Raw genomic sequence first — 13,913 nt, forward strand, 5'->3', positions numbered from 1 at the left:
GTGCTAAAAGCATTGGTGCATGTTAGTGCTGGGCGGTATGACCAAAAATTTATATCACGGTATTTTTCAAAATTATACCGGTTTCATGGTACATGACGGTATTTTTTTTCATGCATGACCGGGTGTTAACCATATTTTCTACTGATTGAGAGGAAAGTATTGCGGTATTTTAAAGATTCATATCATAACAAAAATAAACACCGGTATTCGGTATGAACCGGTATACCGCCCAGCACTAGTACATTTGAATCTGATATCCAGAGTGGATGTCTATTCATTTTGATGAGGATATGAAGAAAGATATTGTTAGAGGTACAGTGTTGGGATGAACTGAGCTTCTGTGCATGCACAGTTTAATCAAAATATCTGCCCAACATCTAATGCTGTTGACTCTGGTGGACAGAAAGATTAACTGGCACAAATTACATAACCAAGATTATCATCCTCTGCCAACAAGGTAGTAGTAAGCAAATATGTATGACATCACAGTATGTTACAGTAAGAAATTATGCACAGCTTATAATAATAATGCACTATCATCTCGAATAAAGGAAAATACTTCTATCCTCTCTCTCTCTCTCTCTCTCTATAAGGTTTATGAAGAAATCCTCACTGTTTATATTCTGTCACCCAATCTGATATTCTTCAACAGTGATAATCATCAGATGTTAAAAATAAATGAATGCTCTTTATTTTACTCAGAATATACAGCGGGTAAAATAAGTATTGAACACGTCACTATTTTTCCCAGTAAATATATTTCTAAAGGTGCTGTTGACATGAAATTTTCACCAAAATTCGGTAAGTAATCCATACATACAAATAAAACAAAACACATGAGTTCATAAATTAAGTTATGTGTAATAGAATGGAACGACACAGGGAAAAAGTATTGAACTTAAGTAATTAATTTGACATTGCTATGTCAGATGCTTCATGCTGTCTTGTACCAGCAGCACATCTTATTTTGCCCTGATAATTGTGCCTTATTTTAGTAGTTTCAGGCGACTACTGTGTTGTACTGACAGCTGTATCTGGAGAGACAAGCTTCAGTCTTCATTCACAATCTCTTAATCTCCATTATGCCTCATCATCATCATAATCATTCACAATCTCTTAATCATCATAATGCTGTTTATGTAATGAAGGTCTTCTTGAGTTTATATGTCTGACGGTTGCAGTGTGCATGGCTGTGAAGCGTGGTTAAACACTGTAGTTTAGTACAGTCAGCAGCCCAGATTTAGTATCTGAGTGCTGGGGTGACACTTGTTCTTTTATTGCTACTAACAATGCAGTACCACAAGAGAATTCTGTTCACTTTTGGCCCACACTTTATTTGAAGGTCCAATTCTCACTATTAACAAACCATTAACTATGACTTTTGGCTCAATAAACTCCTAATTTGCTGCTTATTAGTAATTAGTAAGTAGTTGTTAAATTTAGGTAAGTTTAGGATTAAGAGATGTAAAATATGAGCGTGTTTCCATTCCAATGCACTACTTTTAAAGGGATAGTTCACCCAAAAATGAAAATGTGATGTTTATCTGCTTACCCCCAGGGCATCCAAGATGTAGGTGACTTTGTTTCTTCAGTAGAACACAAACGGAGATTTTTAACACAAACCGTTGCAGTCTGTCAGTCATATAATGGAGGTGAATGGGAATCACGGCTTTGAGAATAAAAAAAAACATACACAAACAAAACCAAATTAAACCCTGCGGCTCGTGACGATACATTGATGTGTAAAGACACAAAACGATCGGTCTGTGCAAGAAACTGAACAGTATTTATATTGTTTTTTACCTTTGATTCACGCAATGTCCGAACTGTTCGAACTGTCCTGACGCCACCTATCTCTCAAGTGGACCATTGACACTCCTAATTGAGATTGTAGATAGAGTGTCAATGGTCCACTTGAGAGATAGGTGGCGGTAATGCACTTATAAATCTGCAATCCGCCATAAAGCAAGAAGAAGAAGAAACAAAGTCACCTACATCTTGGATGCCCTGGGGGTAAGCAGATAAACATCACATTTTCATTTTTGGGTGAACTATCCCTTTAACTGCTGTTAAAGAGTTTCAACTTTTACACGCAGTGCCGCTCATCAATGTCAGTTCCAAAAAAACAGTGGACCAATCAGAAGAGCCCGGAGGCGGGGCAAGCGCACTCTGTATGAGCGACTCCTAATGCATTAATATGTGCTTTGTATTAATAAACAGTTAATGTGCTAGTAATATGCATGCTAATCACTGATCTATAATAGAGAATGGGTTCCTAAACTAAAGTGTTACTGAAATGTCAAATAATGTTCTCCTAAATGTCCTGAACATGTACACGCACTCCACTACATATCTGACACGGTTTTGCATAATTTGACATAATCACAGCTGATTTTGAAATGACACACTATTATTGTTTTCAGAGCCATAGCTTTGTAGGCACTGAATGCAACAGAGCTCACATAAAATATGTGACCCTGGACCACAAAACCAGTCATAAGGGTCTTTTTTTTAAATTGAGATTTATACATCATCTGAAAGCTGAATAAATAAGCTTGTTATGATAGGACAATATTTGGCTGAGATACAACTATTTGAAAATTTGGAATCTGAGGGTGCAAAAAAATCTAAATATTGAGAAAATCATCTTTAAAGTTGTCCAAATGAAGTTCTTAGCAATGCATATTACTAATCAAATTAAGTTTTGATATATTTACGGTAGCTAATTTACAAAATATCTTCAAGGAACATGATCTTTACTTAATATCCTAATGATTTTTGGCATAAAAGAAAAATGGATAATTTTGACCCATACAATGTATTGTTGGCTATTGCTACAAATATACCCCAGTGACTTAACACTGCTTTTGTGCTGCAGGGTCACATATGTAATCATGCTCTTCAATATATGCAGTAAATCATATTCTGGCAATACACACTGAACCATTTTATGTTAATTTCACTCTGTCGTTAGATTAGGATCGATATTTGCCATTGAAAAATGACTTGCAAATGTGTCCCAATCAACCTGAATTCACCTATATGTAATAATTAATATTATTATTAATCCTAATGAATTGTTATTCATATTTTATTATAGATTTTCATATCCTATGACATTGTGGGTCTGGGACTAAAAGGCAAAGTTGCAAAATAAATTATAAGACTTCCAAGATTCCAAGACTTACCTTCATATAACAAGAAAAGGTGAAATCTGCTGATTTTAACAAAAAGACACATAGAAGTGGCTGAAGTCATAGCATGACCATTTAAGTTTCCAAACATATGTAGTGATTTTGTCTTTACCCTTCTATAAATGGTAATGGAAATGTGGGTTTCTGTTTACTCCCACAGGTTTTCTCACTACAAGGATAATGAGGAAAAGACGGAGCTGGAAACGTCAGTGTTACTTGAAGTGATGGATACTAAGAGTGTTTGAGGAACCCTTACATCTGACCCAATGGCAAAGAAAGGCCGCGCCAAGGGCGAGAAGCCTGAAGCACTCATCTCTGCCTTACAGGCAGCCAATGAAGATCTCAGGTCGAAATTAACCGATATTCAAATTGAACTGCATCAAGAAAAATGCAAGGTAGGCAAACAGCATGTACAGATTTACTTGGTGTTTCTGAAAGGCAAGGAGGAAACAAACTCTCCTGAATTGACTGTAGCACCTTTACAATGAACTTTCATAACCTTCATAAGTGCTCATTTGATCAAAAATCCAGAAAAAACTGTGATATTATTACAATTTAAAATAACGGTTTTCTATTTTAATATACTTTAAAACATAATTTATTCCTGTGATCAAAGCTGAATTTCCAGCATCATTACTCCAGTCTTCAGTGTCACATGATCTTCAGAAATCATTCTAATATACTGATTTATTATCAATGTTGGAAACAGCTGTGCATGCTTAATATTTTTTTTGTAACCTGTGATACTTTTTTCAGGATTCTTTGATAAATGAAAAGTTGAAAAGAACAATGTTTTGTAACTGTAAATTGATAAAAAGTGATAGTAAAGGCTTATGTTGTAAGAAAAGATTTATATTTAGAATAAATGAGAAAAAAGAGGTTCCAAAAAATATTAAGTAGCACAACTGTTTCCAACATTGATAATAAATCAGTATCGTCACATGATTTCTGAAGAATCATGTGACGCTGAAGCCTGGAGTAATGATGCTGGAAATTCAGCTTTGACTAAATTTCAAATTGTAATAATATTTCACAATATACTGTATTTTTGATCAAATAAATGCAGCCTGGATGAGCAGAAGAGACCTCTTTAAAATTTTTATAAAATTTTAATTATTTAAAACATTTGACAATTTAATAAATGGTGTTATATTATTGTTGTATATAATGCAACATTTACTTTTGGACCACAGCCCTCCATCAAGTTTAATTTTTGGCCCTTCAAATAAAAAGTTTGGATAAATATATAGTTTAGTCATGAAACTCCAAATGGCGCAGGCTGACGGGGTGTTAACGTAACTGATGATATTCAGAGAGTTAAACGACTTGGCACAAGCTGATATGCAGCCAATGAACTTACTGCCTTGCATTTATATGGCTGGTTAGCATTCACTAGAGATTCCTGCATCGCGCTTTTAGAGTTCTCTGAAACCCTCCACCTTCCCCAGCTCCACCTGTATAGATCTGCTACGGGGTTATTTTATATGCTATTTGTGCAGCAGCAGTATGTCTTAAATACTCACGGCACCGTATCGCCGTATGCATTGGCAGTAGCAAGTTCCTGTACTTGCTTGCAGCAGCAGCAATGATCTACAACTACAGCAATAACCAACAGCAGCAGCAATTCAGCAGCAGATCTATTCTGCCTAGACCAAATGCATTAACATTGTCATCACCATGCTAAAATCTTCCGAGAGTTGTCATGATTAAACTCTGGTTCAAGAGCTGAGCTATTTTAGGTACTGATTTCTGGAGTGCCAAACTGAATTGTTAACCCTGCTAAACCACTCTTGTCCACCTAGAACAGATTTGGATAAATGCAATATTACCACAAGCCTCATTCATGAACTTATTTCTGCAGGTGACCAAGTTGGAGCGAGAAAAGGTGCAGGAAGGCAAGCGCATTCGCGAACAGGAGCAGCATCGACATACGGCGGCGCTGACGGAGCAGCGGGCTCGCTGGCACGAGGAGAAGTTAAAGGAACTCGCAGCTCTGCGGGAATCGCTAACACGGCAGCACGAGCAGGAGGTAGCGCGGACCGCTAAGATTAAAGAAAGCGTCTGCGGACTGCGCTCAGTGCGCTGCGCGATGGCAGCGGCGAGAAAGTGCGCACTGCGCTAACGCTTGAGGCCCGAGAGGAAGCCCGCCGCTTCTTCGACCAGGAGCGCGTCAAGCTACTGCAAGACATAGCCGAGATAAAATCCTCCAAACGGCAGACAGATGAAGCGCTGAATACTATGATCTTAGCCGACAAGATGAAGGCTGGTGACCTGCGCACTGAACATCAAGCGCACCAGGAGCAAATTTCCAAGATCAAGTGGGACAGTGAGCGAGATATTCGTCGATTGGTAAGCCAGCGTTTTTATTCTTAATGTGGAAATGTCAAATAATAAAGCAATGGTTTACAGTGAATTTGTAACATGCTAAAGGGGTTTTAGGCACAACGCCTCTTAGCTGTTATACGTAACCAAAGGTGTATGTTTGTAGAGTAATTTACAACAGCTTCGAACGCGGCTCAACCAATCAGAATCAAGGACCGGAACTCTCTGTTTTATAATAAAGCAATAATCCCCAAGAAGCCGTGGTTTACAGTGAATTTACAGGAGTTTCAAAAACTCCCTTAAAAACCCCCTTAGCTGTTATAAATTCACTGTAAACCATGGCTTCACGGGGCTTATTGCTTTTATAAAACGGTTGTTCCATATACGTAGAACGGTTTCACAAAATAAAACAGAGCAAATAAAGTGTAATGATATTAATAAAAACAGTATTCTTCCACCAAACAATGTAGCTCCTCAGAAACAGTTGTGGTTGCAACAAAGTGGTTGCCAAGCAACACTTACATATTTACAAGCATTATAGGTATTATATACAGTACACCTCCCTGCTTATTGGCCACATAATGATGTACAATGGAAACAAAATTGGTGAAATTTATTTTACTAACTGAAAAAATTTTTGTATACCAAATTACTAACATGTTTACCTTTATAATAATATACTGACAACCACCATAAAGTAGTTTATCCATAAATGACTATTTGCTGAAAATGTACTGAGATGTAGGTGAGTTTGTTTCTTCACTGGAGCTTCCAGTGGATCCTCTTCAGTGAATGGGTGCCGTCAGAATGAGAGTCCATACAGCTGATAAAAACATCACAGTAATCCACAGCACTCCAGTCCATCAGTTAACTCAGTTTGAGAAGCCAAAAGAAACAAATCCTTTATTAAGACGTTTTAAACTTTAAACGGTTGCTTCTGGTTAAAATACGAGTCCATAATATTGCTTCCTTCAGTGAAAAAATTCCACATGTTTGTTTCGAGCTGTTTTGACTTGTAAACAGTGCTTGATATGTGCAGATTTCTCTCCTGATTCAGATCAGACCACTTCACTGAGAAAGCAATATTATGAATAGAGGATATTGACTCATATTTTGTCAGAAGCAACAGTTTGAAGTTAGAAATGTCTTCATGATGGATTTGTTTCAGTTTTTGGCTTCTCCAGATGTTAACTGATGGACTGGAGTGCTGTGGATTATTGTGATGTTTTTATCAGCTGTTTGGACTCTCATTCTGACGGCACCCATTCACTGCAGAGCATCCACAAAAAAACAAAACAAAAAAAACATCAAATGTGAGTTGTCACACAGAGAATTCTGGTAATGTCAAATTGCAAAAAATAAGATAACTCGTTCTTTTTCACTTGCAAAAACTACATCTAACAGTATTTTGCTGTAAAATTACATGAATTTTTCCATTAGATCTATTATAGATTATCACCGTATAAAGAAAACGTACATTAACTAATTGCCAGGTTTTACTGTAGGGTTTTACACTCTTTTACTATTAAAATTACAATATTTTCTGCAGTACAGTTATGGTTAGGCACTATTTGCAGAATGCAGTATGAACTTTGTGCAGGTGGATGAGATCAAGGCGAAGGACCGGACGATCTTCTCGCTGGAGAAAGAGCTGGAAACAGCGACAGGCTTCGTGCAGAAGCTGCAGCTACAGAAGGATGCACTTGATGAGCAGCTTTTTTTGGTCAAGGAGGCAGAGTGCAACCTGGGAAGCCCCAAAAGAGAGATCCCCGGCCGCGCTGGAGATGGAGCAGAGCATTGTGGGAGTCCGGTAAAGAAACTAGACGTGTTAAATCCACAAATGCACATGTTCTTGTAGTGCAGTAAACAGATAGTCGACATCTCAAAAATGATATCAGCATAAATGATTGCTGTTAAAAGAACACATTTCTGTGTAAGAGTAAAAGATTGAAAGGTGTTATGTCCGTTCTTGTAATTCATCATTTTAAGTTAAGATTAAGTGTTATTGTTATAAACCAGTCGAAGTGCTTTCACACTCAGTAATGCACACAAACACTAATGCATTTACGTGATACTCTGCCAGATTTAAGAAAAGCCTAAATTCCCAGTGTAAATATGGGTTAATCCCGTAAGCATTTTATATTAGTGCATACATTTTCCTTTATTATGCAATGTACAGTACATGTGTGTGCTACAGATATATCTGGTGTTATGTGTTTTAGGACATGAGAAGGAACCAGAAACGCATGAGTGAACTCAAAGCCACCATTCGTAAGCTGGAGGACCGCAATTCAATCTTAGTGGATGAAAGAAACGAGCTGGTATGTTTCGATGTCATTGATGTTGTTTGCATAGACGCTTCCTGGATACTCAGTGTCGCAGTGAAGGATAAAAAGCAATGCCAACTGTGGAAGGATTTTTGTTTTTTACAGGACTATAAAATCCTCAGCATGCATCTTCTTTCTTGGTTTGGTCTTGGAAACATTTCTGTTTTTCTATGAATAATTAACCCTGAATTGCTCCTTTCAGTTGAAGCGTGCTCGAGAAGCAGAGAAACAGTGCAAGCCCTTACTGGACAAGAACAAATTATTAAGTAGGAAAAATGATGAACTCAGCCAGTCCCTTCAGAGGATGGAGGATAAACTTAAATCCATTACCAAGGAGAACCTGGAGATGGTGGGTTCCTCTTTATTTTCTGATATCTCTCCAAATGTAATCTGCATTTTAAAGTGCAGGTTTAATGTGTGATTAAATCGAATGCATTTGTTACCGAATGCTAACAAAGCACAGAAAGGCATCTCAGAGTCGCTCCTAAACGTATATTTGAATCTCACGACAAACGTGATGATTTGAGCAGATAGCGTAAAGCTGAACTTTGAATGCACGGGATCTTTCAAGTCTCTGTTAGCGCATGTCGCTCTAATGCTGACAATTTAAACGGACAATTTTGTTTTAAGATCACATAGTGACATTGTTTTGAAGCATTTTTACATGTGTATTTAGCACTAAACACTGGGGTTATTTGAGATAAATGTCTATACAACTAAATGTTACAATCTAAATATATCTGAATGTGAATTCACAATCTCTCAGATGGACAGGAAACACTGTACTGAGTAAGAAATTCACAGATAATTAATTGGGTGCATGGCACAATTCCCCATCTTGCAGACTCCTTCTTAGCGTTAGGTAGGAAAGTACCACAAACTAGCAAATTAGCTGTACAGTTTCATATCATTACTGTGCTGATTCAGGCTCCTGGATCGGTTCTTAAAGGAATAGTTCACCCAAAAATGACAATTAGCTGAACATTTACTCCCTTCAGGCCATCCAAGATGTAGATGAGTTTGTTTCTTCATCAGAGATTTGGAGAAATGTAGCATTGCATCACTTGTTCAGCAATGGATGCTCTGCAGTGAATGGGTGCCGTCAGAATGAGAGTCCAAACAGCTGATAAAAACATCACAATAATCCACATTACTTGTTGTAATGTTTTATCAGCTCTCATTCTGACGGCACCCATTCACTGCAAAGGATCCACTGGTCAGCAAGCGATGCAATGCAACATTTTTCCAAATCTGATGAATAAACAAACTCATCTGCATCTTGGATAATCTAAGGAGAAGTAAATATTTTCTTGTGAACTATTCCTTTAAATTTACAAAAGGGTGACAACATGCACTGGATAAATATACTGCTAACATGATCACTACAAAAAGTATAGAAACATTTCTTGTAAATAAAATGGATCCTCAATTTGTTTTTCAAAGTTAAAAAGATTTCTGTAGTACGTTTTAGAAGAGGAAGTACTATTTCAGTTTTTCAGGTTTAATTCAATGTGTGACTTGCCATTTCTTTGTGATTATTTATGAAATTCACTAGCAATTTCTGAGTGAAAATTGTTTCTACACCAGTTTTTTTTTTTTTTTTTCAATGCTGTTGTATTCGTACTGTTTTGTTGTATTCAGAAGGAGAAGATTACCTCCCATCCTCCACTGAAGAAACTCAAGTCTCTGAATGATCTGGATCAGGCCAACGACGATCAAGAGATTGAGTTCCTCAAGCTGCAGGTTCTCGAGCAGCAGAGCATGATCGATGAGCTGACACGAGTGAGTACTTCTCACAAACATCAGCCAGGAGTCACAGCAGTGAGCACCAAACACCCATCTATCATATCTTTCTTATGCATGTTACAGGATAGAGAAAAACTCTTGAGAAAGAAGAGGCATAAACGAAGCAGACCTATAAAGGTGAGGGTTTTTGAAAGTGTGTGCTTTTCGGATGGCTGATGTTTGGGAACTGGGAGGTAATAATGACTCATTCCTCTGAATGGGTGCCATTTCTTTCCCTAGGACATTATATGTACAAATATGCATGAAAATTAACTCTAAAATACATTTTATAATTATGCAAAGCATACTGCATATTAATCAAACTGCAAATGTGAAATGTATAATTTAAAATGTTAATAAAAATTTGACTTTGACTTTTGGCGCAGGTGTTTCATAATGACTCAAATAATATTTTAGACATTGTGCAATGAGATCAGTCTGCAAATTAGTGCAGTTATCCAACCACCTGATCTGTCGAGGCAAAGTCACAGTTTTTTGTTGCGCATAATTTATTATGTAAATGTGTTTCCATCGTAGTTTATGCATGTTTTGTTACCAACTGGTTTTTTATACACATTTTAAGATTTTTAATGTGCATCTTGGTGCTTCCATTCAGTGTTTGATACCCCAAAAATTGTGGATGCAAACGTTGCTACGGTTACAACACTTTCTCCTGTCTGCTTTCAAAATATTGCAGTCTGTCTTTAAACTTTTGGTGCAACCAGCGACCCAAAATTTCATTAAAAAGGTCCACATTTACCTAGAATTGTTCTTGTTATTCTCCCGCGCAGAGGCATATTGTTGTAGACACATTGTATGGGTATGATGAAGAGTCTATGGATTCGGAAACGTCCTCGGTGGCTTCCCTGCGCATGGACCGAACCCCGGCTACACCAGACGAAGATTTAGACGAGGTGAGCATTTAGGAGGATTGACTGGATTTCTTTCATTTCTCAGTCAGGATCCCTGTGTTTTATGCAGTTCGTGTTCATTATTTCTCATACACTTTTTTATTCTTATAGGGTTTGGCGGCTGAAGAGTCTGAGTTGCGCTTTAAGCAGTTGACACGGGAATATCAGGCTCTTCAGAGAGCCTATGCCCTCCTACAGGAGCAGAAAGGAGGTGTGCTGGACGCTGAAATGGAGGCTAAGGTATTCCTCAAATACTGGTTATCCATTAACATTACAGAAATAAGGTACAAGACTCTCTTTTTTGCCCAGGTTTATTAACTCTTTCAAAAATGCAATTCATGCATATAATATGAATGCACCTTTTTATATGATTACCATGTTTTTGGTCTCTGAATGAAACTTTATTTAGATATTTAAATGTTGGGGTGGTACAACTGTCTTGATGAACGAACTGTCAAAAAAAACAAAACAAAAAAAAAACTCATCATGGTTATTATTGTTAACTAAAACAAAAACTAAAAGCTAAAAAAACCCCCCCAGAAATAAAATCTAAAAAAAAAAAAACATTTTATTTTAGCTCTCATAAGCTGAAGTACTAAAACAAATAATAATAATAATATTAATAAATAGACGATAATAAATACTGTATAGACGTTTTTTTAAAAAGCTAAAAAAATGACAAAACACACAACAAAATACTAAAACTCTAAAGTCATTTTAAGTGAAAAATTATACAAATAAAAACTAATTCAAAATATTAACAAACAATTTAAATAACACTGATCCTCATTAAATAGTGACATTCTTGAAAAGAAAACCTTATTAAGTAGCTTAGCATGATCTTTAATTATCAATCTAAAAAAAAAAAAACATTTTATTTTAGCTCTCATAAGCTGAAGTACTAAAACAAATAATAATAATAATATTAATAAATAGACGATAATAAATACTGTATAGAGGTTTTTTTAAAAAGCTAAAAAAATTACAAAACACACAACAAAATACTAAAACTCAAGTCATTTTAAGTGAAAAATTATACAAATAAAAACTAATTCAAAATATTAACAAACAATTTAAATAACACTGATCCTCATTAAATAGTGACATTCTTGAAAAGAAAACCTTATTAAGTAGTTTAGCATGATCTTTAATTATCATTCCTTAGAAAAATAAGCAGGGAAGCAGTTTTGTCAGAATTACAAAATCATAAATATTTGAAAACCTTTTGTCAGACAGTTCTAAATCATGTGCAATCAACATATTAAAATATAATTATATATATACAGATACAGAATATATACAGATTGTTTGAAAACTAAATGGCAAAACCCAACAATTTCAGAAACACAATTCTCACAATTAACTAGCGTGCATATTACTAGCATATTGGCTGTTTAGAGCTGTTTACTTATAAAGCACACATTAATGTCTTATTCTGCATGATTATATTTTAGATCCCTTAATCCACCCCATACCTAAACTAACAACTACCTTCCTAACTATTAATAAACAGCAAATTAGGAGTTTATTAAGGCAAAAGTCTGAGTTAATAGTCAGAATTGGAGCTCAAACTAAAGTGCGACCAACATTTCATATATATCTCGCTCTCAAAATGTTCACAAACATAAGCTTGTGAAGTTAAACACTGTTATGTTTGATAGTTTTGTTATGTTTGCAGGCTCATGAGCAGCTCCAGGCAGACGCTCAAAGGTATAAAGCTAAAATCGAAGACCTGGAAAAGGAGGTCTCTTTAAAAGGACAGGTAAATGTCTTTTACTACTCTTGATATTAGTGCATGCAAATGTATACCCACAGCACGCTCAGCATGCGATATCTAGTGTGGTGTTTATCTTGCTGAGTGTTTCTCCATGCTTACAAACAGATTTCACCAGGTTTCACTGGTTATAAAGCCGGTATGTCTGATGCACATGGTTTGCTCTCTTCCTCACAGGACTCCAGATGGGTGGAAGAGAAGCAACTGTTCCTCAGACGCAATCAGGAGCTGCTGGAGAAGGTGACTGAAAGTGTTACTTTTGAAAGTAATGCATTACAATGTTGCGTTACTCCCTAAAAAAGTAACTAATTACGTTACTTAGTTTCTTTTTATGGAAAGTAATGCATTGCATTGCGTTACTTTTTCTCATCTGGGGCAATTTTAGATTTAGGATCAATGGTGTAAGTATGAATTTAGTTACAGTGCATGCAGGTACTGTAAGTGTAGGTACCATGTAATAACTTATGTTAAAATAAATACATTGTATCAAATTTTTTTTCTATGTACAAGTCTCTTCTGCCCACCGATGCTGTATTTATTGGATTAAAAATACAGTAAAAACAGTAATAATGTGAAATATTTTTACAATTTAAAATAGCTGTTTTCTACGTCAATATATAGTAAAATATAATTTATTTCTGTGATCAAAGCTGTATTTTCAGCATCATTACTGCAGTCTTCAGTGTCACATGATCTTCAGAAATCAGTCTAACGTGCTGATTTTCTCAAGAAATGTTTCTGATTATTATCAATGTTGAAAACAGTTGTGCTGCTTCATATTTTTGTGGAAACTGTGATGCATTGTCAATCAATAGTTTAATAATGTTACAAAAGATTTCTGTTTCAGAAAATAAATGCTGTTCTTTTGTACTTTCTGTTCCTCAAAGAATCCTGAAAACATGTACTGTATCACAGTTTCCACAACAATATAAATTGACAACAATATCAACATTGATAATAATCAGAAATGTTTCTTGAGCAGCAAATCAGCATGTTAGGATCGTGTGGAGTAATGGCTGTTAATTGCAGGCAGGTTCATAGGATAAAAAAGCACCAACAGTGAAAGTCTTTTATAAACTCTGTCATTTCTTCTGATGCAGGTTGAAAAGCTGGAGAATGAAAACGGAAAGCTGCAGCAGGAGCTACAGGACTCTAAAGATCAGAATGAACTCCTGGAGTTTCGCATACTTGAGCTCGAGGTTTGATCTCTATTTCTGTCCACAAATCACTGCTGGCTGCACCATAAGCTCTGACTTAATATTCTGACATGAAGTTCATACTAGTGTTAAACTTTGACAAAGGCCATGCTAGTTCATACAAGTTTGTGGGTAAATGTGCGGCAAATTATGGCTGGCGAAATCCAGTCATTTCAATTGGTATCCAAGTTTTCCCCATGCATATTTTGTGACGTAACTGCACCTTAACTCAAAACGTAATTTTGTAGCTTGATTTGTTCTTAAGATATAGCAAGTACTCATGACCCAGATGCATCTAGCCGCTCTGCACATTTACTTTAACCATTATTCCTGGTTGGAGGCATCTGTAAATATGTGATCCTGGAGCACAAAAGCAGTCTTAAAGGGGTCATATGATGCGATTT

General features: G+C 36.2%; 1 protein-coding gene across 1 annotated transcript in view; it reads left to right on the top strand.

The window, feature by feature from the left end:
• Nucleotides 1–13,913, top strand: part of jakmip2 (janus kinase and microtubule interacting protein 2) — a 28,064-nt gene that overhangs the window by 4,541 nt on the left and 9,610 nt on the right. The window contains 13 exon segments of the mRNA XM_016555405.1: nucleotides 3,355–3,589; nucleotides 5,056–5,248; nucleotides 5,251–5,543; nucleotides 7,117–7,326; nucleotides 7,739–7,837; nucleotides 8,046–8,192; nucleotides 9,485–9,625; nucleotides 9,713–9,766; nucleotides 10,420–10,542; nucleotides 10,651–10,779; nucleotides 12,218–12,301; nucleotides 12,491–12,553; nucleotides 13,414–13,512. Of these exon segments, the coding sequence (XP_016410891.1) occupies nucleotides 3,461–3,589; nucleotides 5,056–5,248; nucleotides 5,251–5,543; nucleotides 7,117–7,326; nucleotides 7,739–7,837; nucleotides 8,046–8,192; nucleotides 9,485–9,625; nucleotides 9,713–9,766; nucleotides 10,420–10,542; nucleotides 10,651–10,779; nucleotides 12,218–12,301; nucleotides 12,491–12,553; nucleotides 13,414–13,512 (1,764 nt within the window). The 5' untranslated portion in view covers nucleotides 3,355–3,460.

This window comes from Sinocyclocheilus rhinocerous, unplaced genomic scaffold (genome assembly GCF_001515625.1).
Source record: "Sinocyclocheilus rhinocerous isolate Xijiao unplaced genomic scaffold, SAMN03320098_v1.1 scaffold1427, whole genome shotgun sequence".
Taxonomy (NCBI): domain Eukaryota; kingdom Metazoa; phylum Chordata; class Actinopteri; order Cypriniformes; family Cyprinidae; genus Sinocyclocheilus; species Sinocyclocheilus rhinocerous.